The 27694-nt window shown below is 42.8% G+C and overlaps 1 protein-coding gene across 3 annotated transcripts in view; it reads left to right on the forward strand.

The window, feature by feature from the left end:
- The first annotated feature begins 8321 nt into the window (after nt 1-8321).
- BMPER (BMP binding endothelial regulator) overlaps nt 8322-27694 on the forward strand; it is a 262157-nt gene continuing 242784 nt past the window's right edge. Inside the window, exons 1-2 of one of the 3 annotated variants that reach the window (XM_067746696.1) lie at nt 8322-9267; nt 10321-10406. In XM_067746696.1, the coding sequence (XP_067602797.1) occupies nt 9135-9267; nt 10321-10406 (219 nt within the window). In that variant the 5' untranslated portion in view covers nt 8322-9134. The remainder of the gene's footprint in view (nt 9268-10320; nt 10407-27694) is intronic. The other 2 variants (XM_067746693.1, XM_067746695.1) reach the window with 2 other exon arrangements.

Genomic DNA, 27694 nt, shown 5'->3' on the forward strand with positions numbered 1-27694 from the left:
CTTAAGATTGATTGCTGGGTTTGCATAGCAAAGACTGACATGGATTGTGAAGATAAGGGTGGGCTCCAGAGTGGGAAGCTGGCTGCTGCTATCTACTTACCGTGATCTCAGGGCTTCAGCAAGGCTAGTATCTCTTTCCTCCTTTGCAGTTCCTACTCTTAAGCCCCCAATTTTCTACATTTAGTCTTAGTTCTTTAGGTTGAGGCATTGCTTATTAGTAGATGCTGTTGTACCCAGATATTGGTATATTAACTATGTAGAATTATTATTACCAGAAGTATCTATGTTGGCCAACTTCTGTTCAGGGCAACCCTGTGGCAGGCTTCAGGCAGAGAGGAAAAGGTACTGTCCTCGCAGCTTAAGTTTTAAAAATCCAGGAGAAGAACTGGGGTCATATCTTCAAACCTGGATCAATGAATGTGGTCAGAGGGATAGAGATTACAACTGGCCCCCTTTTGGCCTCATGATCTGCCTGTTTGCTGGAAGTGTGTGTGTGGGGGGGTGGTTATAATTATTTCAAACTTTAGTAAAACCATATATTTTGAGGAATATTTCCCAAAGAAGGGACTTGCTCTTCTGGAAAAAAAATTCATGTCCATCACAACTTGGAACAAGTTACTTTATTTGAACTTCAGTTGAAGCGTTTGTATGTTTGTTTGAGGCAGTAGAATTAGATGCCTTCTGAGGGCCCTTTCATATCTAAAATCTCTAGTTTTCAGTTACGTTCCTATGGAGCACTTTATGAAATGATTTCATATCCAACTCTGACAAGCAGGTAGAGGTGATTCTACTTCACCCTCCTATTAGATGGGGGGAAACCAAGCCTCACAAAGTTAATTAATTTGCCTCAATCATTAGAATGTCAAGTGGCAGAACTAGGACTACATACTAAGTGATTGGATTAGTTTCAAAGGATTCCCTTTGAATGCTACCCACATTAGTGAAATTAGTTTTGTTCATTCTGTAATGACCACTAACTAATCTTATTGGTAGCAAACTACTATAAATTAAGCTAGAGTTGATGGGATAGTTTTGATGAATTAAATCTTGGGCACTTGAATTTTTAATTTAGCTGCCTTCTGAGAGATGCTGAGGTCATTCATTAATATGATTACTGTCTTTCTGATGGGAAGTACTGGAAAGTACGGCTTGGGGAAAGAAAAGCTACTGAGAATTCAAGTTGAAAGAAACTGCTTATAGGAAGGGATTGAGGGAGAGACTGGGGGCGAAACTGATTATTATCTTCCAGCTCACAGACACTTGATATTATGCGTGAAGCAGATAGCGGTCAAATAAGTCGCCATTGTTTGTTTTAAGAATTCCCTAAATAAATATTTACTCCACACAATCAATGAAGTCTAGAAAGTCAATGGAATGTGTTTTATTTTTAACAAGGCTTAAATTAATTGTATATCTCCTGCATCTACAAACATCTATTAAGATCACTCTGAGAACTAGCTTAGAGCTCCTAATGACTGGCTTTCTTTTTAAGCAAGGATTTCAGGCTAGCATATAAAGTTTTTAAGACCAAAGGGGAAAATAATCTTTGATTAAGAATGTATAACATTATGATTCAAAAGCCTTAATGCACATACCTTTGGTCTGCCAACTAATGAATTTATCCTTGAGGAAATAAACATGCAGAGTAAAAGGATGTTCACTGAAGCATCTCTTAGAGTAGTAAAAACAGGAACAACTTAGATGGGAGATTATTATTATTATTTTACAATTCCATACTTTCTGATTTATTCATGGAGTTATGCAACCATTACCACAAGCAATTTTAGAACATTTTCATCACCCCTAAAAGAAACCCTGTACCCCTTAGCAGTCATTTTTCATTTCCTCCCAAGACCCTAAATCCTGGTAACATTTTGTTTCTATAGATTTGCCTACATTGGACAATTCCTATAAATGGAATCATATAAACTAGCTTCTTCCACTAGCGTAATGTTTTTAAGGTTCTAGATGGGAGATTATTGAGGAAGATTATGGTACCTTCATACAGTGGAATATTCTATAATCATTAAAAATGATGCTGCCAAAGAATAATTAGTGACAAAAACATTCACAATAGCTTAACCAATAAGAGCATAAGTTCCAGAGTCAGGCAACCTGGATTCTGATTCTAGTTCAACCAACTCCCCATTGTGTGACCTTGAACAATTTACTTAATCTTTTGTGCATAATTTTACTCAGATATAAAATGGGGCTAACAACAATTGTATCGGCCTCAGAAGCTTGTTGGGTGAAATGAATGAGGTAATCCATATAAACAGCTTAGCACAGAGCCAGGCTCTATAATAAGGTTATCAAAGAGTGCCACATTTTCTTTCTTTGCTGATCTGTATTTCTTACTTTTAGGGCCAACAATTATGTTAATTTGGTAATGATGAAGAAAATATAAAAGTTATTTTCAAAAAATTATTAAAAAATTTTAAATTGTGGTAATATACATATTACATAAAATTTACCATCTTAACCATGTTTAAGTTTACAGTTCAGTAGTGCAAAATACGTTCACATTGTTGTATAACCAATTTCCAGAACGTTTTTCATCTTGCAAAACTAAAACTCTATACCCATTAAACAATAGCTCTCCATCCCCCCTTCCCCAGCCCTTGGTAACCACCATTCTACTTCCTGTCTCTATAAATTTGACTACTCTAGGGACCTCAAATAAGTGGAACTGTATAGTATTTGTCTTTTTGTAATTGGCTTATTTTACTTAGCATACTGTCCTCAAGCTTTATCTATATGGTAGCCTGTGTCAGCATTTCCTTCCTTTTTAAGGCTGAATAATATTCCATTGTATGTATATACCACATTTTGCTTATCCATTTATCTGTTGATGAACAATTGAGATGCTTCTGTCTTTTGGCTATTGTGACTAATACAGCTATGAACATGGATGTACAAATATTTAAATATTGTTTTTTCAAAGAAAGAATAGTATAAGTTCCTCTAAATTTCCTAAAACTGATAAGGCACATGTAAACAGGGACTACACAGGTGATTGAAATCCTAGATTTGTTCATTCTCTCAGAAAGTGTTTAATAAATTAATTAATTAATATATTTAGCTTTTTATTGGGCACTTTGTCTTTGAGGCTAATTATTTCAGAAGATTTTATATTTAGTTGAAAATAACAAGGGAAAGAAAACACCAACAAGGGCTGAAACAAGACAGGTGCTGAAAGTCAGAGGTAGGCAGCCCAGGGCTTATACTGCATTTCATGGTAACAGAGTCTAGACTTCTCTCTTCTTGCTCTGCCATGTCCCTAAACTTTTTTTCCTGAGATCTTTACATGGGACAAGGGGGTTGTTGGAGCTCCAGCAGCATTATTTCTGCTTCTCTTCCAGCATTATTTCTGTTTCTTCCTTCCAGAAGGGAGGAAGGGAAGAAGGAAGTGTATGTCCCTTCTTTAAAGATACTTTCCATTCCTACTCTATTGGCTGGAAGTTAGTCATGGGATCACTCATGGCTGAGAAAAGTGGTGTTTATTGCCAGTAAGCCATACACACTGCACAAATTAGAGACTCAATACTGAGAAAGAATGGATGCTGGGGGACAGCCAGGATTCTCTGCCAGAGTCTCCATACATGCTAACTAGCATCTTGGAATATACATCCTTAGGTAGGTCATGTTGAACTGTTTCTCTCTGAGTCTATAGATAATCTCTAATAATAGTTCTGAGGCAATGGTGATTTTCTCAGCTCTGTTGATACTTACTCCAAACTTGATTTAAAGTCTTGTAGGAGAGCTCGTAAAACCTAGAACAACAGGCATAAGGCATTGGCTTTATATTCTGGTGTCTTGGGCTTGTGCTGAGATTCCCTCAACTATCCCCTACTTCAGATAGACAGATAGGGTTACAGCTTTGGTGCCAGTGAAGCTGGTGATTAGGCAAAGTTGTTTTGGGGAGTTACTTCCCAGATGGAATGTAGAGATGAGGACTCTTTCTCAAAGATCATACTCTATTAATGAACAAACATTGGTGCCTACCTAGTGGAGTCAAATTTGTGTCTGATTTTTATAACTTCCAATATCAAAATGATTTCTTTATTAAGCATTTTAGATGTTGATGAAAATTTTAAAAATCTTTGAAAAATAGTTGCTTTTGTTTTAATTGTAGAACTGGAGAATCTATGACACTCCAATGTGGTTGTTTTGGCTCATGGACATTTAAATGAACAAGTACTTTGTAAAACAGGCAAAACTCACTTCATTACTCCACCATCCTTGAGGCAGGGATTGGGGTGAGGCCAAAGGTGAGTGAAGATCAGGGAAGGAGTGAAGGGGAGTTTATTTATTACAATAGTAATTCAACATTTAAAAAAAACAGTGATTTTGTTATTTCAGTGCAACTGTGTCTAAAAATGCCTTGATCCCATCATCTTTATCAAAATGCCCTGCTTTAAAAATGAATAAACTCTTCAGTGAGTACAGTCATATGAAAAGACCCTTAAGGCTACAAACAGTAGAGAAAATGATTGAGAGAAAGATCACTTAATGAAAATAATTCAATTTTAATAAAGATCATTTAAATAGACCAATATCACTAAAATGATGCTTTTGTCATTGTCTCCAGTCTCTTCACCTTCACAAAAAAAGTAATTTCAGAGCCTCTGACTTTTTGGAATGACATTATTTAGAGCCCTCTGGCAGAATCTAGAGGACTTCTTATCAGCCTCAGTGGTACCCTCTCCTGTCTGAAGGACCAGAAACTGAGCAAACCAGTAGCAAAACCCAGAAGAGAGTGCAGTTCTTTAATGTTTTAGTCTAGTGAGCTAAGAGTAAAGTCACTGTTCAACTGGTGAGCGAAGTTGTGGTCTGTTTTTCTTGCTCTTACAACTTGTGTTATTGGTGCTAGTTCAGTTCAATAGATATTTCAGTACCAATTGCACTAACTCTATAACTTTAATTTGTATCATATCTAAAAACATCCAGTGGTCCTTTCCTATATTCTTATGACTCAATAAGGCAGAACAGTTGTAATGGAAAGCATTATGATCAGAGAGTCAGAGGAACTCTGTTTAAATGGGCTATGCCATTAACTAGCTGTGTGACCCTAGGCAAGTCATTTTCCTGTCAGTCTTCAGAATTCTCATTCTCAAAGGGAAAGGGCAGGGAGTTGGTTTGTATGATCTCTAAGATCTCCAGTGTTTTAAAAAAAATGTCAAAGCACCATTTCTACTTTCATCCCAAGAAGAATCATATAGCCATTGCTAAAAAGGTTGAGAAACTGATTCATGATGTATTACTCATTCCATCACCCAAACCCTTTTGAACAGATGGAGGTGGAAATGGTGCTCTCCAGTATCATGATTAATAATGAATAAATGCACAGATTGCTGAATGCACCTGCAGAAATACTTTCCAATCTAAAGAAATGTAGTCTGGTTGTTTCTAAGAGGTAGGCACTTACTCCATGGTAAATATCCTGTTGCTTATCTGAGGTGGATCCTTCAAGTGCTGCCTCTACTTTCCTCATTATCAAGCCTTCCCACAGCTCTGCTCAGCTGACAGATAGAGCCAATTAAATGACTGCTCCCCATTCTCTTTGTAAATAGTGAGTCTCCCTGCTGTTACTCTCTGCTGCTCCTGGATTGTCCTTCTTTCTACTAAAGCCTCCCCTGCTTTTCAAATCTCAGCTCCTTTGCCACCTCCTCCATGAAGCTAAGTGTCTTCTTTCTTTAAACTTCCATGACAGGGCATGTTATCTCCTCCTCTTACATTCATTTCCTACCTTGTACTGCATTCATTTATAAACACGCTTTATCTCCCTTACTAGACTGTAAGCTCCTAGGTGGCACCATCCCTTATCCTCATCAAGTCTGAAATGCCTCGTGTCTTTCATAAAGCAAAACCCTCACACATTTATGGAATACCTTCGGCCCTCCCTAGTGGTTGGTATCACAATTCCTTTCCCCTGCTGCCTTTTTGAAGGTCTATTTATTTCTATTTTTAGGAAGCTGGGCTGCTGTAATTTCTCTTGAAGTAACTTTGAATCTACATTACTAAGTGGTATATTTAGTTGGATTTTTCAGCGCAAATTCAGCGTCATAGTTTTGCCAAGGGATGAAGAGAATTCTCCTACCACAGGCCTCGTTCTCTTTTGGTCTGATTAGGTTATATATTTTATTTTGAAGAGCATGAGATAGCTGTAGTTAAATAATGATCTTTGGGACCCATTACCTCCATTACGTTGAAAAATGTCATAAACAGAGCCAAACACATATTTGTTCTCCTTCTGATTTCAGTCAAGAGCATTTGGGGATTTTAAACAAGTGAAGGCAGAGCTGGATGCTTTTCAGTGCATGCCTGCTTCTTTTCTTTCTTTTTTGACCCCAGAGTATCTCAGGTTTGTGTAGACAGAGGCCAACTGGCAGCTGATAGACTGTCACTTGAAGGGGTGGTGGCAGCAGCAGTGGAGGGCCGATAAGCCCTTTGGGGAGAAAGATGCTCTTCCAGAAGTAGGGCCCATTTGCCAAGAAAGCAGCAGGGGAAATCACTGGTGGCAGCTGATTAAAACAAACAGGAAGAAGGGACAGGTTTGCCAAAGGCTTCTGTGCATCTTTCCCATTGGTAAACTTCCAGGCAGACGAAAATGTTTTCCAGGTGGTTTTTGGATTTATACCTATAGGGCAAGTTCCAGTGCATCCCAAAGCACCAGGTCCCTAGTTTGAGAAATGCCACACACACCCACAGATTCCATCATAAAGACTTTTGTCATGCAAACCCTTGAGGACATATGGCTGATGTCGGGGAAGGCACATCTGAGTAACTAATGTGTACTCTTCAAATATCCTGCAATTCTCTAATGTGAGTTTATCCAGGTCTACTGCTGAAGTCTAGGGCAATGAAAGGTCTCCCAGCCTACCCATTATTCCGTTTTCCTTAATTAAGTCACGATTATCATCTTTATCTAAAAGCCCCATGCAGAGAGAATCTTTTTTAGGTAGTGGTTTCAACTGACTGTACTTCTCTGTAGTCATAAACGTCTTTATTTTATTGTTTTGATAAAAAATGGATTGGGAGGTAAGGCTAGGTTTAGAGATTTCTTTTTTTGCATGTTCTTTATCGTTAGTAAATACATTAAACACTCTGATTTTCAAGGAGCTGCCTGGCTGTGGTGGTTATTTGTGAGGGGGGGGGGGAAGGCAACCACACATCATCTTTCTTCTCTTTTAATTTAAGTTTTACGCTAAAAATCTGTTTTGAGAGGGAAATGGAGCGTGCTAAGCTAATGACAGCTTTCCCCTCTCTTACTTTTTCCTTGTCAGAGCAATGCGCTCCTATTGGCTCCTTGGCGTGCCGGAATGTGGGCATTGCAGCTTTAAGTGAAGGCTCCAACTACTCGATAAAATAAAAACAAATAAACAGCCCCCCCCGCCCCCGCCAAAGAGCGGAGGGCTTAAGAGGAAACTGTACTAAATGTGTCCGCAAACTGACTAATATATTTGCAAAGGTATAGTTTCTGCGACTACCGACGACCCACTTTGTGTCGGGAAATTGTTAGGTGCGTCCCGCTGAGAAACGTGCTTGGCTAGTCCGCGACTGCCGTTTAGATCCACCCAGGCCGACCCGCCAGGAGGATGGGCGTGAGGGGGCCCCGTTTTAATTCTTGGTAAGAGGAAGCCGGCGACCCAAGGCGATCTCCGAGGACAGCTGATCATCAGGTTCCAACACTTGCCAAGCGTCCCCTAATTCCCATTTGGTTACAAAAATTCTTCCCTCCTCCACTGCATCCCCCACTTTGAGCAAAGGGTGCCACGGCCTGAGCAGGAGGCCGCGATCCGGCCGGGGGGATCCGCGGGCCGTACGTAAGGTCGGACTCCTGGACACCCAGGGCTGCGGCTGCCGAGGCCGCGGGGTGGCTATTCCTGCTAGAGATTAGCCGCCGCGCGGGTCCCTCCCTGTTTCTCGGGTCAGTGAATGATTAGTCAAACACCTCCCCGCCCCAGTCCGCCCGAGGTTGGATGGGAGGAGTCATGGAGCGACTGTTCATCTTTTTTTAAGGGCGAAAAGCGTTCGCCTCTGTGCGTTTATTAATCGACCTTGCGTGTAGTTTCAGCTTCTGTCTTCTCTAGTGTCACGACTGGCAGGCACATAAGCACAGAACACTCTTCTGGAAGGCCCCTCGCCCCTCTGTCCGCTCAGTGCGGGAGTCCGCTGTCTCGCCCCCAGCAGACCGAAGCAAAGCAGGGAGTGAAAAGTCGCGCGGCCCCCCGCCCCCAGCCCGGCGCCCCGTGTCGCTCCATCCCAAAGCTGGGGCATCTGGGAACAAGCAGGGGTGGTGAGGCGCCCTGCGTCCCATATTCTGCTCCCTCCCAGGGCTGGAGCGCCCGGGTGTGAGTGGGGGTGGCGCGGCATTCCCGGCTAGGGGAGGGTTCCCCCGGGAAAGGGAGGAGGCGCTGCGCGCTCCGGGCGGTGGAGACACGCCTGCCCCGCTCCGATCCGTGCCCCGGGGCAAGTGGCCTCCCTCGAGGGGCTGGGGAGCAGGCTGGACGCCCGGTGAAGACAAGCGCCCGGCGCGGGGCTTCTGCAATCCCCCCTGCGCCCGGGCGCCCCCAGCGGGTTCCCAGAGGCGCCCGGGTCTCCGGCGCCGGAGCGAGCGTGCGCGCGGGCCGGGCTGAGAGCCTGAGGGGCCGTCAGGAGGTGGGAGGGCAGGAGTGGAGGACGCCGCGGCAGCGGCGCGCCCCCGGGCAGTCGCTGCAGCCCGGGCGGCGGCGGCGGCTGTGCAGCGGTGCGCAGCGGGAAGCGCAGCCACTCCTCTCTGCCTATCTCCGGCTGCTCCGATACCCCCTCCTCCCGGCCCCCTCTCTAGTATGGAGGAGCCGACGACTAAACCGCTGCGAGCAACTCCTTAAAAAAAAAAAAAGCCGCATTAGAGGAGCCTGGCCGCAGGACCCCTCCTCCCTGGGCGCCCCTCACCCCTCGCCTCTCTCTCCCGCCTCCCCCTTCAGCTCCCCCCCACCCCTCCGCCCCAGGCTCCCGGGCGCCCGCCTCCCTCCTTAACGGACTGTCTCCCGACTCGCCGGCTGAGAGCCCTTTTTGACTGCGAGCGGCGGTAGTGGAGCATAGGCGGCGGCGCGGGACCTGCAGTCGCCCGGGATTCCCTCCAGGTGACGATGCTCTGGTTCTCCGGCGTCAGGGCTCTGGCTGAGCGTCCCTGCCGGCGCTCGCCCGGGATTACCTGCTGCGTCTTGCTGCTGCTCAATTGCTCGGGGGTCCCCATGTCTCTGGCTTCCTCCTTCTTGACAGGTAGGGGAGGGGGCGGGAGGGACCGACCCTCCCGGACGCTGGCTTGGTACCTGGGAGAGGAAGCGCTGGCTGGCCTCGGGGACAGGAGGGCGGGGAGCGAGCACCTAGGAGCCTGCCCCTCGCTGGCGGTGGGCAAGAAGCGAAGCCCGCGGGGTTAAGGGGTGGGAAGACAGTGAGTAGGTTAAGGGGTGGAGGGCAAGGAGGCTGTTGACATCAATAGTATAGTGATAACGGAAATTCTTCTATTTGAATTTGAGAAGTTCCTTTATTTATTTTTAGTTTTCTTCAATCTTTATTTTGATCTTTTCTCCCGTATACAATTAAAGAAAAAAAAATTTAACCGTTTTCCACCCATCGGCCTTTCTCACTCTATAGGGTTCCAATATAGCTTCTGTACAGGGAGTGCTTTTTAAAGCACCTTGAATTTAAAGAAACGATCATATTTTAAAAGGGTACTAATAGCAGGATATAATAATTATATGCTTTCAGGCAGGTGAAGACCTCAGCTGCTATTCTGAAGGACATACTTTAGTGACACCTGGGGCAGAAAAGAAAATATTGAGGCAATTTCTAAAAGAGGAAAGAAGATTGTGTTTCAAAAAGTGATTTCAGCTCAAGACAATATGAGGCGGATTCATATAAAGCCCTGTTCATTGACACTGTCCTGAATTCTGTTCAAATTTAAAATCTGCCTTAATGGCCAATTTGAATTTTTTTTGCATGTGGGAGTGTGTGTTTACTTGAAATGCCTTCATGAAGGAGGGGTGTTATTAAGGATCCAGTGAAATACTTGGAATTGTGCTTAAACTATCGAAAGCAGAAAATCTACCTATATAGCACGGCCTTTAAAAAAACAAAACAAACCTGTTCTAATAAAACTATTTAAAATAGATTTTCTTCGGGGGGACTTCTTTTGGATGAGTTTGAGAATTTAAAACTCATTAGGAGTTTCTGAAATTTGGGTATAGTTGTTTCAAAAAGCATTAAAGTAAAAATTCTATTTTTGTAACAATGGCACTAAGCTAAATTTAAATAACTTATTTTCTCCTTCAGGTTCTGTTGCAAAATGTGAAAATGAAGGTGAAGTTCTCCAGATTCCATTTATCACGGACAACCCTTGTATAATGTGTGTCTGCATGGTGAGTATGGAGATCAGGTAATGTGAAGTCAGTTGCTCCCTCTGATAAGCTGAATCCATTAAATGTAATATGACCAAATCTTAAAAACTGATTTTGGTCGTTACAAAACTTCAGATAGCTGGTGAATTGAATTCAGTTGAATTTCTGAGTATTATGGACTTTTGCAGTTTCCATTTCTTCAGTCTGGGAATTCTTATCTTTGACATCAGTTTACAGAAGTAAACTTAAGGTGGACTTGGTATGGCATCGTCTCAGTGATAATTACCATTTGCCTTTCTGTTCCCAGGGATGGCTATTGCCACCAAATCATAGGTGCCACCAAACTTTCTGCCTTGATTCTGTTGTCTGAGCTCAGTGTGAAAATGATAACATTTAGGTATAAAGGTCTGGGATAAGGTATATGACAAGGGGAAAAAGAGATGAGAGTCACAAAGCACAAACATGAGGACAAGATGTAATCTTGGATTTCTTTGCCTCTTATATACTAAGTCTCAAAAACAGTCTTTGTAGTTCTGATTTGGAAGCATGAGTCAGAAAGGACTCTATCCTTAGAGGATGACACTTGGCTTTCAGCTGCTTAGTTAACACTGGCAGTGGCTAGTAGATTAAAAAAAAATTTTGTTTCAATTTATTTTAACTTAATAGTTAATGATAAGGTCTAATAAGTAACCACACGGGGGAGATTAAGTTATACGAATAAGAATTTCTGAGCTGAAATAGAGACTTACAAAAAACAACATTTTTGCTTAAAAGTGTTTTACATGCCAATCAGTTTTGGCAAACCTTGATTAAAAACTACACATCACAAAACCCTGTTGGAAATACATTAAGGCAGTCAAATGCAAAGCCCCCAAGTGATAGATGACTGCTTGTTATCAGATCAACATGCTGTATGGAACCAGAGAAGGGATTCTTCTCTGTTTAGGTGAAAGCCAAGACATCTGGGTTTAAACTACCCAAACTTTTTCATGATAAGAGATGAGGTTAATGTTGTGAAATGATAAATGGGTGAAGGTGAATGTCTGTATCAAATGATTATCGGGTTCTGAAGACTAAGGAAATCAACAGAAATAGAGGTAAAAATGCATTCCGTTTGCAGAGATAAGCGTTACAATATTGTTACATTTGTAAAGTTTAAATATACAGTTTGGGTTTTGCAGACTGTTCCAAATAATATAAAAATTCTCCATACAGCATTTCCCCTTTTCCATACTCCTGCCCTGGGGGAAGTAGTGCCTTTCCCCGAAAGTACAGCCTTACTGCTAATAAAACAGATATTAGAATCTTGCTGTTTTGAAGGTAAGGAGTGAATCTGAAAAGATGCGTCAGTTGGAGTTCTGGAGTGATATTTATTCCAGAAATGCGTTAAGTTCAGACGGGTGGTAGGTTCATTTATATCTTCGAGTAACATTTGGAGGTATCTGCCTTCGTAAGAGCTGTCAGAAATCCTTTCTAAACATATAAAGTCTGGACTCTGGCACTCCAACTCACTTGCTATTCAGAGGATGCCTCAGAGCTCTCACTAGCTGAAAGCCTCAGTGATATGTTGCCGTGACCTTTGCAGGGGTTTAGGATTATGGGGCCCAAGCTGTCATAGTTATTACTGCTTCCCAAACATTTGTAATACTTGATAAAGTTGAGCAAGAATAGATGGACGGCCGCTTCTTTATTTGTGTCTGCTCTTGTAAGTTTCTGAGGGACCCATTGCAGTATATGAATTTCAAAGCACCTAGGCTGCCATGAGACATTTGACATTTTTTTTTTTAGGTTGGAAGGTAGACTTATTTAGCAGATAGATAATGTCAGCAATAGCAACTAACATTTATGAAACACTATTTGCCCACACTTATTGAAGCCTGCGTTATTTCATTTAATCTTCACAAAAATCCTTTGAGGATTTTTACCCGCCTGTTTTACAGATGAGGAAACTGAGGCTAGAGGAGTTTAGTAGCTTGTGAAGGTCACATTTTTGTAAATAGTGGAGCTGGAACTCACTCTCACCTGCCTCTAGAGCACGTGCATATAATCAAGTGAAACAGGCTGTTTTCTAAGTTAAAGATGTGAAAAAGCAAAGAAAAAAATAGAAAGTTTGTTGAGTTATTTGACTTTTGGGCATTGCTTGAGTTATTTTGCTTTTTTCTTTTGAGTCTTTTAGGAGTTTGGTTAGCTAACATTTGTTAATCACATTATATGAAAGGAAAATCTCGTTATGATTTCAGCTGACCTGCAGGGAGCTTTAGTTGTGAGCTAGTTTTATGTATGTACATTAAGAGGGTATGTAATAGTCAAAACTGTACTTTGGATAAAGAAAATAGTCATATTTAGTTTGTGTTGGTCCAGCCTTTTGGCAGAAAGTTACCTAAAGTTGAGTATAAGCTCATATCTTGTTTCATAACATGTACTGAAAAAAAAAAAAAAGCTAACCTCAACGTATGCTTAAAAAAGACATAAAATGTTACAGTTGGGAGGAAATAGGTGGCACAAAGTCCTGCATATAATTACAGTGTAAAAGCTTGAAAAACCCCACAAAATCAACTTGGCCTGATTTAAACTTTTAAGCTCCAAAATGTTTCAAAGGTGGAATGAGCTTATTTCTGTGGGAATTTTGAGGATGACTGCGGATGCAGTGGCCACGGCAAGCAGAACTGAATAATTTTATTCTCACTTATCCTTGTCTGCCTGGACCCGAGCATTTTGCCAGCATCAGTCATGGTCCAAGAATAACCTGTTTGTTAGCTGCTGATGGGTATCATTCTAAAGTGTGTGGGTTCAACTATTCAAGAGGGAAGGTGAGAAGTTAGGCCATTGTCCTGAAATCTAGGGAAGTGGGTAGACAGTTTGGATTAAAGATGCAAGTGTTTCATTGTTCAGTTAGAAAGCAAAGCACAGCTTTTCCCCATCTTACAAAATGGTCTTTTGTGGGGCTGAGTTAGGAAGGCCCAGACTTATTGCTGTTTTGTATGACAATTTCCCCCTTCTTGCTAGAATTATTTTTCCCGTAATGCCTAGGACAACACGTTGGTGCCTTCCATGAAGTACAGCTGATAGGAGCCAGCCTCTCTCAGCTAATGAATCTACAGTGGTCCTCTGGATCTTTCGGGCATTCCCATATACATCCAGTGAACCTGGGGAAGTGGTACCCCTGCTTCTCACCCCTTTTCCACCTAACCGTAGCATAGAAGGAAATGGCACAAGCCAGTGAGTTCGGCCCAGTACTGGAAACCTGAGAAAACTTTGGAGGCTGGGACTCAGAAAACCAGGAGTCAGTCAGTCAGGGCTTAGTTTGGCATACATTTTGTTCAGCAAAAAACATTATTCTGAGGTTTAAATTTCCTCTTTTAAATCCAGGGGTGCAATTTAGAAATGGACCCTCTGCTCATAAAAAGCAATGTGAAATTTGGTGTTACAAGAAGCAGGGCTCCACCTAGCTTGGAGCCAACCAAGTGGTGCAAACAGAGGGGGCTTTGTCTGCTGTCTTCCACTTTTTAATCACAAAAATCTTCCGTCACTAAACAAGCAGCTACCAGCATCTTTGAATTCTCTTGGGTACCTTATCTCTATAAGAGCCTCATGTTTTTTATTGTTCAAATTAACTGGCTAGAGACTAGTTATCTATTATCTGAACAAGTGTCAGGCACGTGTTTGAGAATGAGGGAGATAGCGGTGCATCAGGATTCAATTCGTGTGTGTGTGTGTGTGTGTGTGTGTGTGTGTGTGTGTGTGTGTGTGAGAGAGAGAGAGAGAGAGAGAGAGAGTAAGAGGTGGAGAGAGGGAGAGCTAGGAGGGTGAAGGAGAGGGAGAGGAGATAAAAAGTAGTCCTTATGTGTTCAGAGAGATACACTTAGTACATGCACATATGCATAGGTTGCCACAATTTTTTGGAAATTGTTTTATATCATTTTTAGACTTTGGATTTTGGATGCTCACTAAGGAAATGATCAGGAGTTATTTATTTATTTATCTATCTATTATTTATTTATACTCTGTTTAGACAGTGTATTCTATTCCATAGAATAAGGTACTCAGTAAAACAGTTTGGGGGGAAAGGTAACTAATTTACAGCATTGTGCTGGCAAATTCACCAGTACCAGCTCACAGACAATTATTATTACCCATGCTTTCCTGAGGCTCAGAGAGGTGGAGCAAATGTCCTGAGGTTACATCGTTACTAAGAGACAGATCTGGGATGTGAAAACAGTGTTTTCTATGCTAAATCAACTTGCTTCCGCTGGTCGTTTACTACTTACAAACGTCTACAGATACTTCCAAGGGCTCAGAGAGTTATTTCAGCCTCTGTAGAGCTGACGTAGGCTCACTTTGGGGAGCAGTTAGAGTGATCTTGGTCTTGTAACATGAACCAGGTCTGGACTTGGATGGCTCTTTCAGAGGAAGACACAGTTCAGGCAGCTATTGGCTGGTTTCATATCATTTTGGCAAAGAGCCTTGGCCCTGGCATCAGACAGGCCTGGGTTTGGATCTTGGCTCTGTCACTTACTGGTGGTGAACTTGGGAAAGTTACTTCACCTTTCTAAGTCTCCGTTTCCTCATCTGTAGAGTGGGATGTCTATCACTACCGAGCTCACAGACTTGCTGTGAGAATCAAATGAGATACAGCATTTAAGACTTGGCCCAGAGTTTGGCATATAGTCAGAATGATGCATTATTGCTGTTGATGATGTTGATGATGATGTTAAATTCTTATTTCCTCACATGGAATTAGATGCAAAGGTTCATCAGAAAAGGGAGAAAATGGAAGCTGATGGAGAAAAGACATAGGGATAATGATGCCAAGCCCACCAATAGTTATGAATGAACAGGGCTAAGTCAGTGACATTTGATGGGGTTTTCTGTCCCTCTAGACTTGGACTGGGTCGATCTGAGTTGTTTCCTTATTGGTCCAGTGGTCTGTGAGCCCTGGTATAAGTTTTCCCCTTGCTCTCCATTAAACACTAAAAAAACTTTCCATGGAAGAGGGGCCTCGTTTTTCTGCAGAGTATTTACGTCTCTACGCCTGTGGGGTCACCTTCACTTGTACTTTTATTGGCAGAAGGGTAGGGTTGGGACTCAGAAGTGCTGTAATTCTGGAAAAACCGCCTAGTGGTCTGGCATCGTGGGCATTTTCCTGGCCCACCTTGTGGAAGTCTCTCACCCTGTTCCAGACCTGAGTAGGCTTTTGCTGCCTACTTACTTGTGGGCTCCCCTTCCCCATCCCTGTCCCATTTTAAACATGCTTTCTTTTCATTTCAAGGCACCGGCCTTTATAGTGCGCATCAGCTGAAAACTGTGTTTTAAGTGTGGGAAACCATGCCAAGGAAAGAGAGCCCTTCCGCAGATGGGGATTCAGATATAGTGAGGGCAGGAGAACAGGACATAATAGGAAAAGCCAAGCAAGGCAAAACGATGGAAAATAAAGCCAATTAATACAAATTCGTTGAATAAACAAAGGATACCAGTTTCTCACACCCTCTTCTGTGGCACTTCTGTCCAACTGATGGTCTATTGAATTCTTTGTGCTATAAAAAATACTAATAACATCACCTTTCATGGCCCCAGGAGGTCAAGTGTGCTTGTTGAACTTAGTTAAGATCAGCAAATGCGCTGGGTGTATATTTTAAGACCTCTTGATTCCCAGTTCTAATTCTATAAAACATCACTCGAAGCACTAGGAGTAACAGGTTATAAATTCAATAATATTATTCTTTCTTCCTTCTCTTCACACTTCATTCTCCTCTTCCATTTTTTGCCTTTTCTGTGTTTGAAGCATTCTGCTGGTTGGGCACCTTGTGGGGGCAAAGACCAGTAACACAGATTCTTGCCCACGGCGGAAAAGAGCAGAAAGACACATGCATAAATAAGTTTCATTGGAGTGCCAGAAAAACACTGTGCTAGACTCAGACTCAAGTACTAAGGGAGCTGAAGATGAATTCTGATTGGATCATCTGGGACTTTGATGGGTGGAGCAAAGAGAGTCTTGGCAAGGCGTGATTGGAGGAAAGGCACAGAGGAGTGTGGGCTTGGGAATTGTGGAGGTGGCGGAGTCCAGTATGCCCAGTGTACCCAAAGCTCTGGTGGAAGCTGGAGTTAGAAGGCTTGGTGGGAGGCATAGAGGACTTTGAGTGCAATAATAAGGAGCTCAGTTCCGCTCATGGAATTGGGGGAGCCATTTAATATTTTGGCTCAGCTGCATGACACAATAAGATGTGTTTTATGTAAATGCCTCTAGAAGCTTTTGTGGGAGCTGTTTAGAGTGTGGAGGGGCCAGAGTTTGGACAACAGGCACTAGGGATATGTTGTGGTCAGGTGAGGGCAAGCATCCCAGAACAGGAATGGACAGTGAGAAAGAAGGTGTTGGGATAAACCAATATTGCTTATTCTTTTGAATTACTTTCACTGCCTTCTAGTTCTAGAATATTTGGATTAAAAGACTCCAAACAATGCCCAGAAAAACACAGTAATTAAAATGCAGTAGTCACTGCAGTAGGATGATGTGGTAGTGTGTCTCTGTAGCAGTCACTTTGCTAATCACTTGGTGTCTCTGGAGCAGCTCTGGGTGCTGTTACTTGAATAGAATTGTTTACTTCCAGGCCTCACTCTCAAAATTCCATTTTGGGTGCTAGCTCTCTCCTCTTACTCACAGTGATACCTTGCTCTCCACTGTTGCATGACCCCTTGGGCAAATTATTCAGTCTGGTAGATGTATTCTCAGTGGTAGTATTCTCCATGGTAGTATGTATTCTCAGTGGTAGCACACAATTTATACAACAATCGAAATTGGACAGCCCACCTTAAAAAAAGTGTACCCATGTGCTGGGACCCCTAGACTTGCAGAGGAGTTTTGGAGCCCAAGTTGATAGCACTTGGCAATAAAATAGATGGCAGAGGTGAGAGGTGGGGTGGACTGAAGGGAATTTTGGAAGTTCTAGCCAATGTTATGGACAATGTAGGAAGAGAAGAGGTCACAGATGTGGGTGGGATAATGAGTTCAGAATTGATGACTGGGCTGCATAGACCTTCCAAGTAGGAAAACCCGGTAGCTCTTCAAAATGTAGATCTTGATCTCACTAGAGAAATCAGGACTAGAAGACAGCAGTTTGTTAACTGTTTGCATTGAAATAAATTTCAGAACTTTGGGAATAAATTATTTGTCTTGGGAAGGGGTCTACATTGAGATTTCAAGAAATGAGCCTATAATAGTAACTAGAAGTGACTCAGGTATACACATATATACATTCTTCTTTTTATATTCTTTTCCATTATGGTTTATCACAGGATATTGAATATAGTTCCCTGTGCTATACATTAGGATTATCCATTTTAAATGTAATAGCTTGCATCTACAAACCCCAAACTCCCATAAAAGAAAGAGTAACTAGAAGAAGGGCTGTTATTTAAAAGAAGGTTAGAAAGGGAGAAGCAAAAGACAGAGATTGAGAAATGGTTACAGAAGAAGGAGAACCAACAAAGCATAGGCCAAGGCAGAAGATGCCTGAAGAGGAGAAAGACCAGCGGTATTAGATATTACAGAGTTAGACTGAACCTTCTAGGAGAACATCATAGAAGGAACTTTGTCATCATCTTCTCGAACGATTTTAAACAATCAATAACAGTCCGTGGTGCCCAGGTCCCTAGTACCTGCTGCATATTTTCCCATGGAATAGAATTGATCATAGATAGAATTCAGTGGAAACTCGTTTGAGAGAAATCCCAAACTAAGATTGCTGTAGGGATTTTGAAAATTTAGTGCAAAAATCACAAATTTTCCGAACTGAGATTTAAAAAGGTCTTACGACATTTTCAAAGGTCCCCAAACAAAACTAATTTCATGAATAAAAGTAATAGGCTTTTGCAAGTGTCTTTGGAATGTTTCTGTAGTTAAGTGCAAAATGGACAAGGCCACATTGAGGCACTTTTTATTATGAATCTGAACAACATTATCAAAGAATCTGACTAATATAAAATCTTACCATAGTAAACTTTCAGGTTTCTCTATGAAACTGTTAATGGTGCTTTAAAAAATATTATGATATAATTTAATCCCTTAGTTAGATCTTCAGGAAAAATATTTTCTTTTTTCACTAAATTTTTGATGTCTGTTTTGTCATTGAAGTACAGCTGTGGAGTGGTGGCCTTGGTGTCTGACATTATGGGTTCAAGTCTCCCCAGGGCCGCCTTGTAGCTGTGCATCACTCAGCAGCCACCTTGGTCTCTCTGAGCCTTAGTCGTGGGTACTGGGCAAGTCACAATGGTATGTGTGCCCTTCAGCTTCATTTCTAAAGAGGAATCATAATGCAGAACCCATCTGTTTGCTGTAGCCATTAACTGAGGTGATGTGTATGGATTAAACGTGCTGGTGTTTGTGAAAGACCTTTGTAAACAGTGTAAGTGGAATTATTATTAGTAAGGGCCAGAACTGGAATGGAAGGAAGTAAGGTGTATGCTATAAACCAGTTTTTAACATATACTTTAATGAGTATATTTTTTAGGAATGATAGTGTAGTGGTTCCCATGCCTCCTTTCATAGTTGTATGGCTCTGGGTGAGTTGCCTGATATTTCTGTATCTTGACATCTATATTTTCATCATAGGGCTTTTGTCAGAACTGTGGGTCAAAACATGTAAAATTCTTAAAACAGGGTCTGGTAGACGGGAAGCACTTCAGAAATGATACCTACTGCCACTACCTAAATGCTATGCAATTACTGCCTATCCTATACTTCTAAGAAGTGATTACATAGACTACTGCAAGACTTCTAAGAAATGATTTAATGGACTACCGCTTTTATTTCAATTTATTGTCAATTCCTATGACATGTGTTTACTCTGAACTTCTGTCAGGGTAGGCAATGGAAGTTCAGTAGAAGCGACTGCTATCTTTTCCATAAAAGACAGAAAACCCGGGAAGTATTTGGGGCTTAGCAAGATGGGCTGCTCCTCTATTTTTCATTTTCAAAAGTTCACCTGTTTGACTGGTGTCCATCTCCAGACAGCTAATCACAACGTTGCTTTCACAGTGAGGCCTTGCTGTCCTTTGGGGTATTTGCCATTGAACAAGGAAGTGGCAGGTAGGAGGCAGAAATGTAAAACTAATTACTGGTAGACCCACCCAGACAGACACGCCAGAGTCCTTCCCATTTAATTTAATTTATTTATTTAGTTTTACTTTAAACATTTTTTTTAAAAATTTTTATTTTTTAATTTAATTTTACTTTTGGCCATGAGGCACGCCTGGCGGGACCTTAGTTCCCAGACCAGGGATGGAACTCACGCCTTTGGCAGCGAAAGCGTGGAGTCCTAACCACTGGACCTCCAGGGAATTCCCCTCCCCCTTTTAGAACGTTCAGGGTCCTGCCATCTGCCCAGCCACAGTCACTCTGGACACCCGTGGTGTATCGGGTGATCCCAGATTAACTGAGGTGACTGGATTTGGACGTGTGGACCCTGCGCATTCACAGAGCTTTGTGTGTTTGTTTTCTAGGAAGCTGCTTCTTCTCTTTGATAGCATGTTCTGTGTTGTGTGTAGTTAACCTGGGCAGTTTTATCTTATGAGATGAGGTCTTCAAGTGTTAAGAACCTTGTCCCCTCGTCTCTGGAAGCCCCATAGCTTCAGTGAGAGGTCCACAACCTTGGGACTTGAGTGGGAGTCAGGCTGGAGTTTCCTGTTTATAATTTGTGTTGTTAACACTTGGGATCGCTCCCCCCCAGAATGGAACTCCAAGTTCCAAAACAGGATTCTCCCAGAGAGTTTGTCACAGAAGGTCAACCCCCTCTATAAAAGACATCCTAAATAATCATTACAAAAAACTTTTTTTTCCTTTGAAAGGAATGTACTCACATTTGAAAACTAGAATCACATAGACATGAAGACCTGTTTTTATTTGCACCAAAAGGAACATTCCCTCTTATAGAAATATCCTGCTGTCGAAAGCAGCCCTTGTAGGCGACAATGCAGGAGGTGCCCGAGAGGGGAGGATTGGGGATTATCTCAGTTCTGCTTTCAAAAATCACAATGAAAAAATGCCTCGGATCCCTGTGGCTGCCATTCCCCATCATTTCCTCCCCCTTTCAGTGAGGCTAACTCCGAAACCTTGACATAAGCCTCAGTGTTTATATTAGGTTTTGGATGTTAGCTCCCTTGGCTTCTGGGAGCCGACTCTGTTGAAAATTATGTTTTTCCTTTAAGGACAAAGGCCTTATTGTATGTACACGTCGTGCAGTGTAATGAGTTTTTTTGTTGCTTTTTCTTTCAAATGTTAGGTAATGGGTGGGACTAACCCAGATCTTCCACAGGAGAAACCCAAAGGTCTATAACCTGAACGGCAATTTGAAGGTTTCACACAGGTAGCTCAACAAGAGAAAATGAGAGGGCGGGACAAGTGGCATCTTCCCTGACCAGAGCATGTCTCCCGAATGCCCTGCTTTGATGGGATAACCATAAAACGGCTCTGGGAGAGGATCTGCAACATGAGTCATGATACCCCAGGGACACTTCAAAGAGAATCACAGTGACGGAGATAACAATCCTCACATTTTCACTCATAAAAGCACGCATTTCCAAAATAACTCTTGTATTCTTGGTCAACTAAATAGATTTTGACCAGATGGTTTTTTCATGGCTGCAAAGGCTGTCAGGCGCAGGCTGAGCATCTTATTTGGAGATGCTGTGCAGTGGACTGTCTGCTTGTGCTGCTGGCCTCTGCAGCTGTGGGTGACCTCAGAAGACTATTTCCAGGAGAGATGGAGGTGGCCTTCTGAGAGGAGGCAGGGAAACTAGAAGGCCCAAAGCTGGTCTTACATTTATTTGGGCCTCATTGAGAGGCATTTTTAGCATCTTTATCTTAATTTTTTTCCCTCTCTCTCTGTAAAAAAAATTTTTTGAGCCTATTCTCTTAGGTTCCTCTTGGGGGCAAATCTGCAGACTGCAGCATTAGCAATAAAGTTCCTTAACCACTCACTGCTTTCCGTTTAGTGAGCAAAGTAATGACATGTGCATTCTTTTCCGTATTTATTCTTAGAACTCCTTATTAAAAAAATACTGGGGGATTCCTTTTCCATTTTATTTTCTAATTGAACAGAACCGTTTGAGCCAAGATAGGACGATTGCTCCCTCTGGGTTCCGAGGGCAGGGCTGCATCTGGCCAGTGACCTGTGGAACTTGCCACTTCTGTCTCCAGGAGAGCCTTGCTGGGCTGTTTGACTGCCTCGTACTGACTCTGTACCCCTCAGAAATTCACGAATTCTCGAAGCTCTCACGGCCTGCTGGGTCTCTGCTGCTTCATGGATTTATAGAGCGAAAGCAGTAGCATCATGACATTCACATACCAGTGTTTCTAGGTCTCAGGGGGATGCTATTTTCCTGGATGAGAAGACTAATCAGATATTATTCCACTTGAGAGCTGCTATGCCACGTACCTGGGTTTATGTTTCTTGAGGGAAACAGGCCTATTAGAATTGAGATGCGGTGATTTCCTGTTTTTAAGCACATGTGAAACAGTGGTTCCAGGACCCAGTGGGACCCACCAGAGGTCAACTTGCAGTCTCATGAGCACAATAGGTGAGCACCCAGACGGAAATTCGTTTCCCCTGAGAGGTGACTCAGCCTGAATTTGGGGAGTAGCTGGATGGCAGGGAAGGGGATGTAAGTCTGCTTTTTCAGTGAGCGTCATCAGTTAGTTCCGGGGTGGCTTCTGTGGGAAGAACTGGCGTTTCTTTTTTTCCTCTGGGATGTGCATGTACCAGACAACAGTGGCTTCCTTTCCCTTGTGATTGCCTGTGTGCATGTAGGGAACTAGTTGAGATCTATTAAAAAATGGATTTTTTTTTTCCCTGTTTCGTGTAAGCCATACACCGGGCAAGGGCAAAGAGACATTTGCTTGAAGTATTTTACACACCAGTTGGCCAAGTTACAGAAATATAGAGCTCCCAGATTTTGGCATTAGATTGAAGTATATGAAATTTTGGATATTTGGTGTTGACCTATTAAAACAGCAATTTCTTGTGGTACAACCTAAGATGTACTTTGAGCACCTGGAGAATTTTTCACTGGACATAGTTCTCCTGGCAGGTTGTTGCAATGTATCTTAATGAGGGGGCCTTTAAATTCAGGGTGAATTGATACCGGGTTCGCAAACTAAAAATAAAATGTGGTGATATAGGAAAACGTAACACCTCTTAAGCTCTGAGCCCCCAGCTCTGAATTAGTGGGCTCCTCTACACATCCTCAGGACCCTCTGATGGTGGCGTGGGGAGGGGGAAGGGAGGGAAGCGGTATTCACCTTGGTCAGTGAAGGGGGCACGTGGTGGGTGCCCTGCAGGAAACCTGGGAACCGAGTTGCAGGACCGACCGAAGTAGGAAAATGATTGATGGCTATTAAACTCAGCACATATGTATTGAGCATTTATGTTAATAGTGGCCCGAGGCACTGTGAGATTGGAAAAAGCTCTTTTTTACGTGAACAAAAAGAGATTAAATTATGTTCCAGATAGTTTTGAAGTTATCGCTTTCGAGTTCTTTGAAAATTGATGAACTCGTGCAGGCCATAGATACTAACTCTTGGTTGGAGTATCTGATTAATCAGAACAAATTATTATTCCTTGATTGTGCTGGATGGTGTATGTGTATATATACACGTATATACGTGCATTGTATATGTAGGTATTTAATATGAAATTTGGATCATGGATTTAGCTTGCAACTGACTTTCTCTCATTAGAGAGTCTCAAATGAAAGTGTGAAAATGTGATTGAACCAGAGGTTGTGTACATGTTGGGGGAGACCCTTATAGTAGAGCTTTGAGCACTGGTGACAAGGGACACACAGTTGCGTTCCCATCACTGCCAGCCTCTCTGTCCTCCTCCCTTCTCACCCACCCACTTCAGTCTGATGATGTGTCTTCTCTCACACAGTTGCAGGTCATTAACAAGTCAGTGGTAAGAATTCTTGCACCAGCAGAGGTGACTCTCTCTCTCTTTTTTTTTTTTTTTTTTTGCGGTACGCGGGCCTCTCACTGTTGTGGCCTCTCCCGTTGCGGAGCACAGGCTCCGGACACACAGGCTCAGCAGCCATGACTCACGGGCCCAGCCGTTCCGCGGCATGAGGGATCTTCCCAGACCGGGGCACGAACCCGTGTCCCCTTCATCGGCAGGCGGACTCTCAACCACTGCGCCACCAGGGAAGCCCGACTCTCTTTTTTTTTTTAATGTGCACAGGAACCCCCAGGGAGCTTGTTAAAAATGCAGATTCTGAGGTTCTACTCCAGAGATTCTGATTCAGTAGATCTGGCAGAAACCTGAGAATCTCCATATTTAATAAACTCTTCCAGCGACTCCATGCAGGAGCCAGTATTTGAAAAACTCTTCCCAACTGAGGTTAGTGGAAAGAGAAGGATATATGAGTATAACCATAAATATAGGTAAATTCCCCAATGAAGCAACTTGTTCACTAGTGGTCAGGTACATTTGAAATTCTGTTATTGGTACCAAACTTATCCATAGGTCAACTCTCATTTATGTAACACTATTTTTGTGGACCTTTCACACAGTTATCTTGTACATTAGCTACCTTTATTGAAGTGCTACTTTTTCTTTGTGTCCTCTCCTCTATCAAGCCTCCCCTAGTCACTTGATCAGAATTAGTCACTTCTTTCTTAGAAGCCTCATGTTGATTTCTCATATTATAACCCTTACTCCTGCCTACCCTGAAGTTTCATTAATTATTTACATGACTGTCTCCCTACTAGACTTTAGGCTTCTTCGGGGTAGAAATAGTGTCTGATTCTTCTCACCATCACTCAAAGCATCTCGAAGAGCACCTCGCATGTGGTAAGTCTCAATAACTATTTTACGAGTCAACACCATGTTCTTAAATTGGGGGTAGCCTTACCTTTATCTTCCTCAAAACCACTCTGTGAGGGAGAGAAAGGCTTCTCAAGAAACCTGTTTCACAGTCGATATAATTAAGGCTCGGAAAAGCAAAGTAAGACAAAGCTCACACTGCTAATCAGTGAGAGTTGGGACTACAATTCAAGTACGGGAATGCTGACCCATCCTGGGTAGACTCCACTGAGTTCTCGCTCAGAGAATGTTTTCTGACTACAAGTGTTGAGAAAGCACCCCAAGGGGGTGAGTGAGAGAGACCCAGCAAATAACTTCCCTGGGGATTATGTTTTTATCAGTCCTTGTGGTCCAGTGAAGTAGAGTCCTGACTGGCGCCTTTGGGTGGGACAGGCTGACCCTCTAGGTTGGGGCTAGCCTTTCCATGAGATGGATTCCCACAGGGATACACTCTGTTTCCTGTGGTCTTTCTGTGATGGACAGCAGCTGCAGGGTGAAGCTGATATGACGTATGTTTGTTGCTTCTCCAGCATGAGCCAACTAGATGTAGCAATTTGACAGAACAGCCAGGGTTTTATGACAGACTTGCTGGGATCCAGTAGCATCTGGAGGAGCCAGAGGCAAGCAATGAAGAGCTGAGGGCCAGGTGAAGCTGGATTTAGGGATACGCCCCATCCCAACCCCTTTCGTTCCCAAACCTCTATAACAGAAGCTGTTTCCTTCTGCTGGCAACTTCCGCCCAGCAGGCCCCTTCCTCATCCAGAATGGATTCATTCTGGGAGGAAATGTTAGTTCTTTCTGTTCTCTTGATGCCCGCGCCCCCCCCCCCCAATTTCTGCCCACATTTTCCTTTCCCTGATCAGGAGAGTATAAAGTCAAGCTGACAAGGTTCTGATTCATGGTGCCTTCACATAATTCTGGTCACGTTGCTAAACGATTTTCCATACTTTTAATGAGAATCCTTTTTAAAAAAAGTTCCTTTTGTTTTTAAATTAGCCTGGAATTCCATTGTTCCAGGGTTCCACCTTTATCATTTCCATCTTTATTATTTTTTACCATGTTATTTTCTTTCTCTGTTATTATCTCGGCGTTTCCATGATGTCACCACTCCCCAAGTTTTGTGTCTTGTTTTTCTCAGTTTCAGTTTTTCATTCTTGGTCCCAGCCTGATAATGAAATGCACAAACAATTACAGTGGGGTGGTGGTTCTTCCTACACACCCCATGTGGGCCAGACATTTGAGGGATGGACAGTCCAGTGGGGAACTCTGTGGAGGCCAGAGGAGGACCATTTGTGATAATGACCAAGCGGTGGAGAAAAGGATTGCTGGGAATAGCTAAAGCACTAGCTAGAGCAGTGCCAAGCACCCAGGTAGGGGTTTAGTAAATATTTTTCACTAATGATGGCGTGCTGATAGCATTTAGCCTGGTGGAGAGAATGCCGGGGGGGAACTTTAACGGCCTTCAAGTACGTATTTATGGGACTAAATACGATGTTGAAAGGACAGACAGGAGTACAAACCCCAAATTTGCAACATAGCCTCAGTTCCAGCTTCTCCGCTGACAAGCTCACTGCCTCTCGCTCACTTTCAGAGTCAGCCCCAAGGTGGTTGTGGGGTCTTGACTTCCCTGCTTCTTGGCCAGTGCCTGTCTGTGACCGCAGGCCTCTTCCCTGGATCTCTAAATCCTAGTTACCCTGCTGTAGATGAGATCACACTCCTAGCTTTGAGCCATGTTTGTTAGGATCAGAAATTGAAAGCAGGGTCTTACCATGGACTCTGTTCATTCCAGGGTTTTGGCTTTAGATCTTAGTACAAATGAGAAGAAAACTTAAAATGAGGGATTTTCCTCTTCCTTTTCTTGTTTTACTCCTAGGTGTTTAATGTTCTCTCACTCCCACACCCACCTTTAACACTCACCTACCATTTGGTCACTGGTCTCCCTTAGGACACGGGTCCTAGAACTTTTCCTTGGCATTCTTAGATCTTCTAGGCAGTCAGCATTTTCCTAAACTTGAGTCTGTTCCCTTGGAGATGTAGCTTGGCAGGCATGGTGGTTATCAGTACTGGGGGTAAAGAGTGGCCAGCAGTAGCCAAGACAGCATCTCTTGTGAGCCTTAAATGGTGGACAGCGATAGCTGTCCCGAAGCATCTCGGTCTGTAGGTATCTGACACAGTGGCAGGTGCTGAGAGAAGGTGACCTCTGGTGGTCACTGGGTTAATGTAATAATCTCAGCCAGCGATCATGTACAGTTGTGGGCATTTGCGCCTGTGGGTGGGTGTGGGTGTGTATAAGGACTGACACATATAGAGATCTCTCAGCACTTGAATGTTGGGTTTATAAGAATTTTGTTTATTTGGCTACTCTTTTTTAGACCTTTCTATGCTGGGCCTTCCTTATCCTTTTGAACTTTAAATATTGGAGGGCCCCAGGATTCATTCGATCAAGACGTTTCTCTATTTACACTCCTTCCCTAGGTGATTTTTATACAGATTCATGGCTTAAAAAATACATATATGCTGGAAGTTCCCACATTTATGTTCCCAGTTCCCTTACCCTTCAAGTGCAGACTCGTAAATTCAAATGTCTACTTGGCACCTCCAAGCATCTCAAACTTAAAATGGCCCAAACTGAGATCTCATTTTCCACCCCTCCTCCAAATCTCTTTTCCCCCAGCCAGCAATGTCGGCTGCACTGCTCCATTCTCTTAGGCCATCAGCCATGATGTCCTGGACTCCTCTTTCTCTTACATCCTATATTCTATCTACTAGCAAATCTTGATGGCAAAACCTTAAAAATATATCTGATAATATCTAACTATCTCCATGATCACTTTTGCCTCTGGACAATATATTATCAAGCAGTGGCGATTGAAAACTATACATCCCATTTTTTCGCTTATTTACAAAACATCCCGCAGTGGCTTCTCAGCTGACTTGGCATACAGTCTGAAGTCTTACTACAAGGCCCTGCCGGATCTGGCTTCTGATGCTGTCTCTGGCCCCACCCCCCAAAGCATCTTCCCCTCCTGGTCTGCTACTCCGGCATGATCCCCGGCGCCTTCTCAACAAGGGCGTCTGCTCTTTCCTGTCCCCGGGACACACTTGTTCAATATATTTACACATTCTCATTTCTTCACTCTGGCCTCTGAGGAAATGTTTCCTTATTAGAGGGCCTTTGTTCTGACCACTCTTCCCCAATAGTACACACCCTGTCATTCTGTTCCTTTGTTCTGCTTCCTTTTCTCCAAAGCCCTCATCAGTGGCCACTGTGTCACGTGTGTCTTTGTTTCTTGAAGGCCTCCCGACTAGAATGTCAGCTCTGTGAGGATGTGGACTCTCCCATTCATGCTGTATCCCAGGGCCTGGGACAGTGCTGGGTCCTTCCAGTGCGTACCTGTATCAGTTGGATGACTGAGTATATGCCGTGTTTAATTTAATTTAATTTTAAGATTCAGTTGA

The sequence above is a fragment of the Pseudorca crassidens genome, chromosome 8 (genome assembly GCF_039906515.1).
Source record: "Pseudorca crassidens isolate mPseCra1 chromosome 8, mPseCra1.hap1, whole genome shotgun sequence".
Classification (NCBI taxonomy): Eukaryota; Metazoa; Chordata; class Mammalia; order Artiodactyla; family Delphinidae; genus Pseudorca; species Pseudorca crassidens.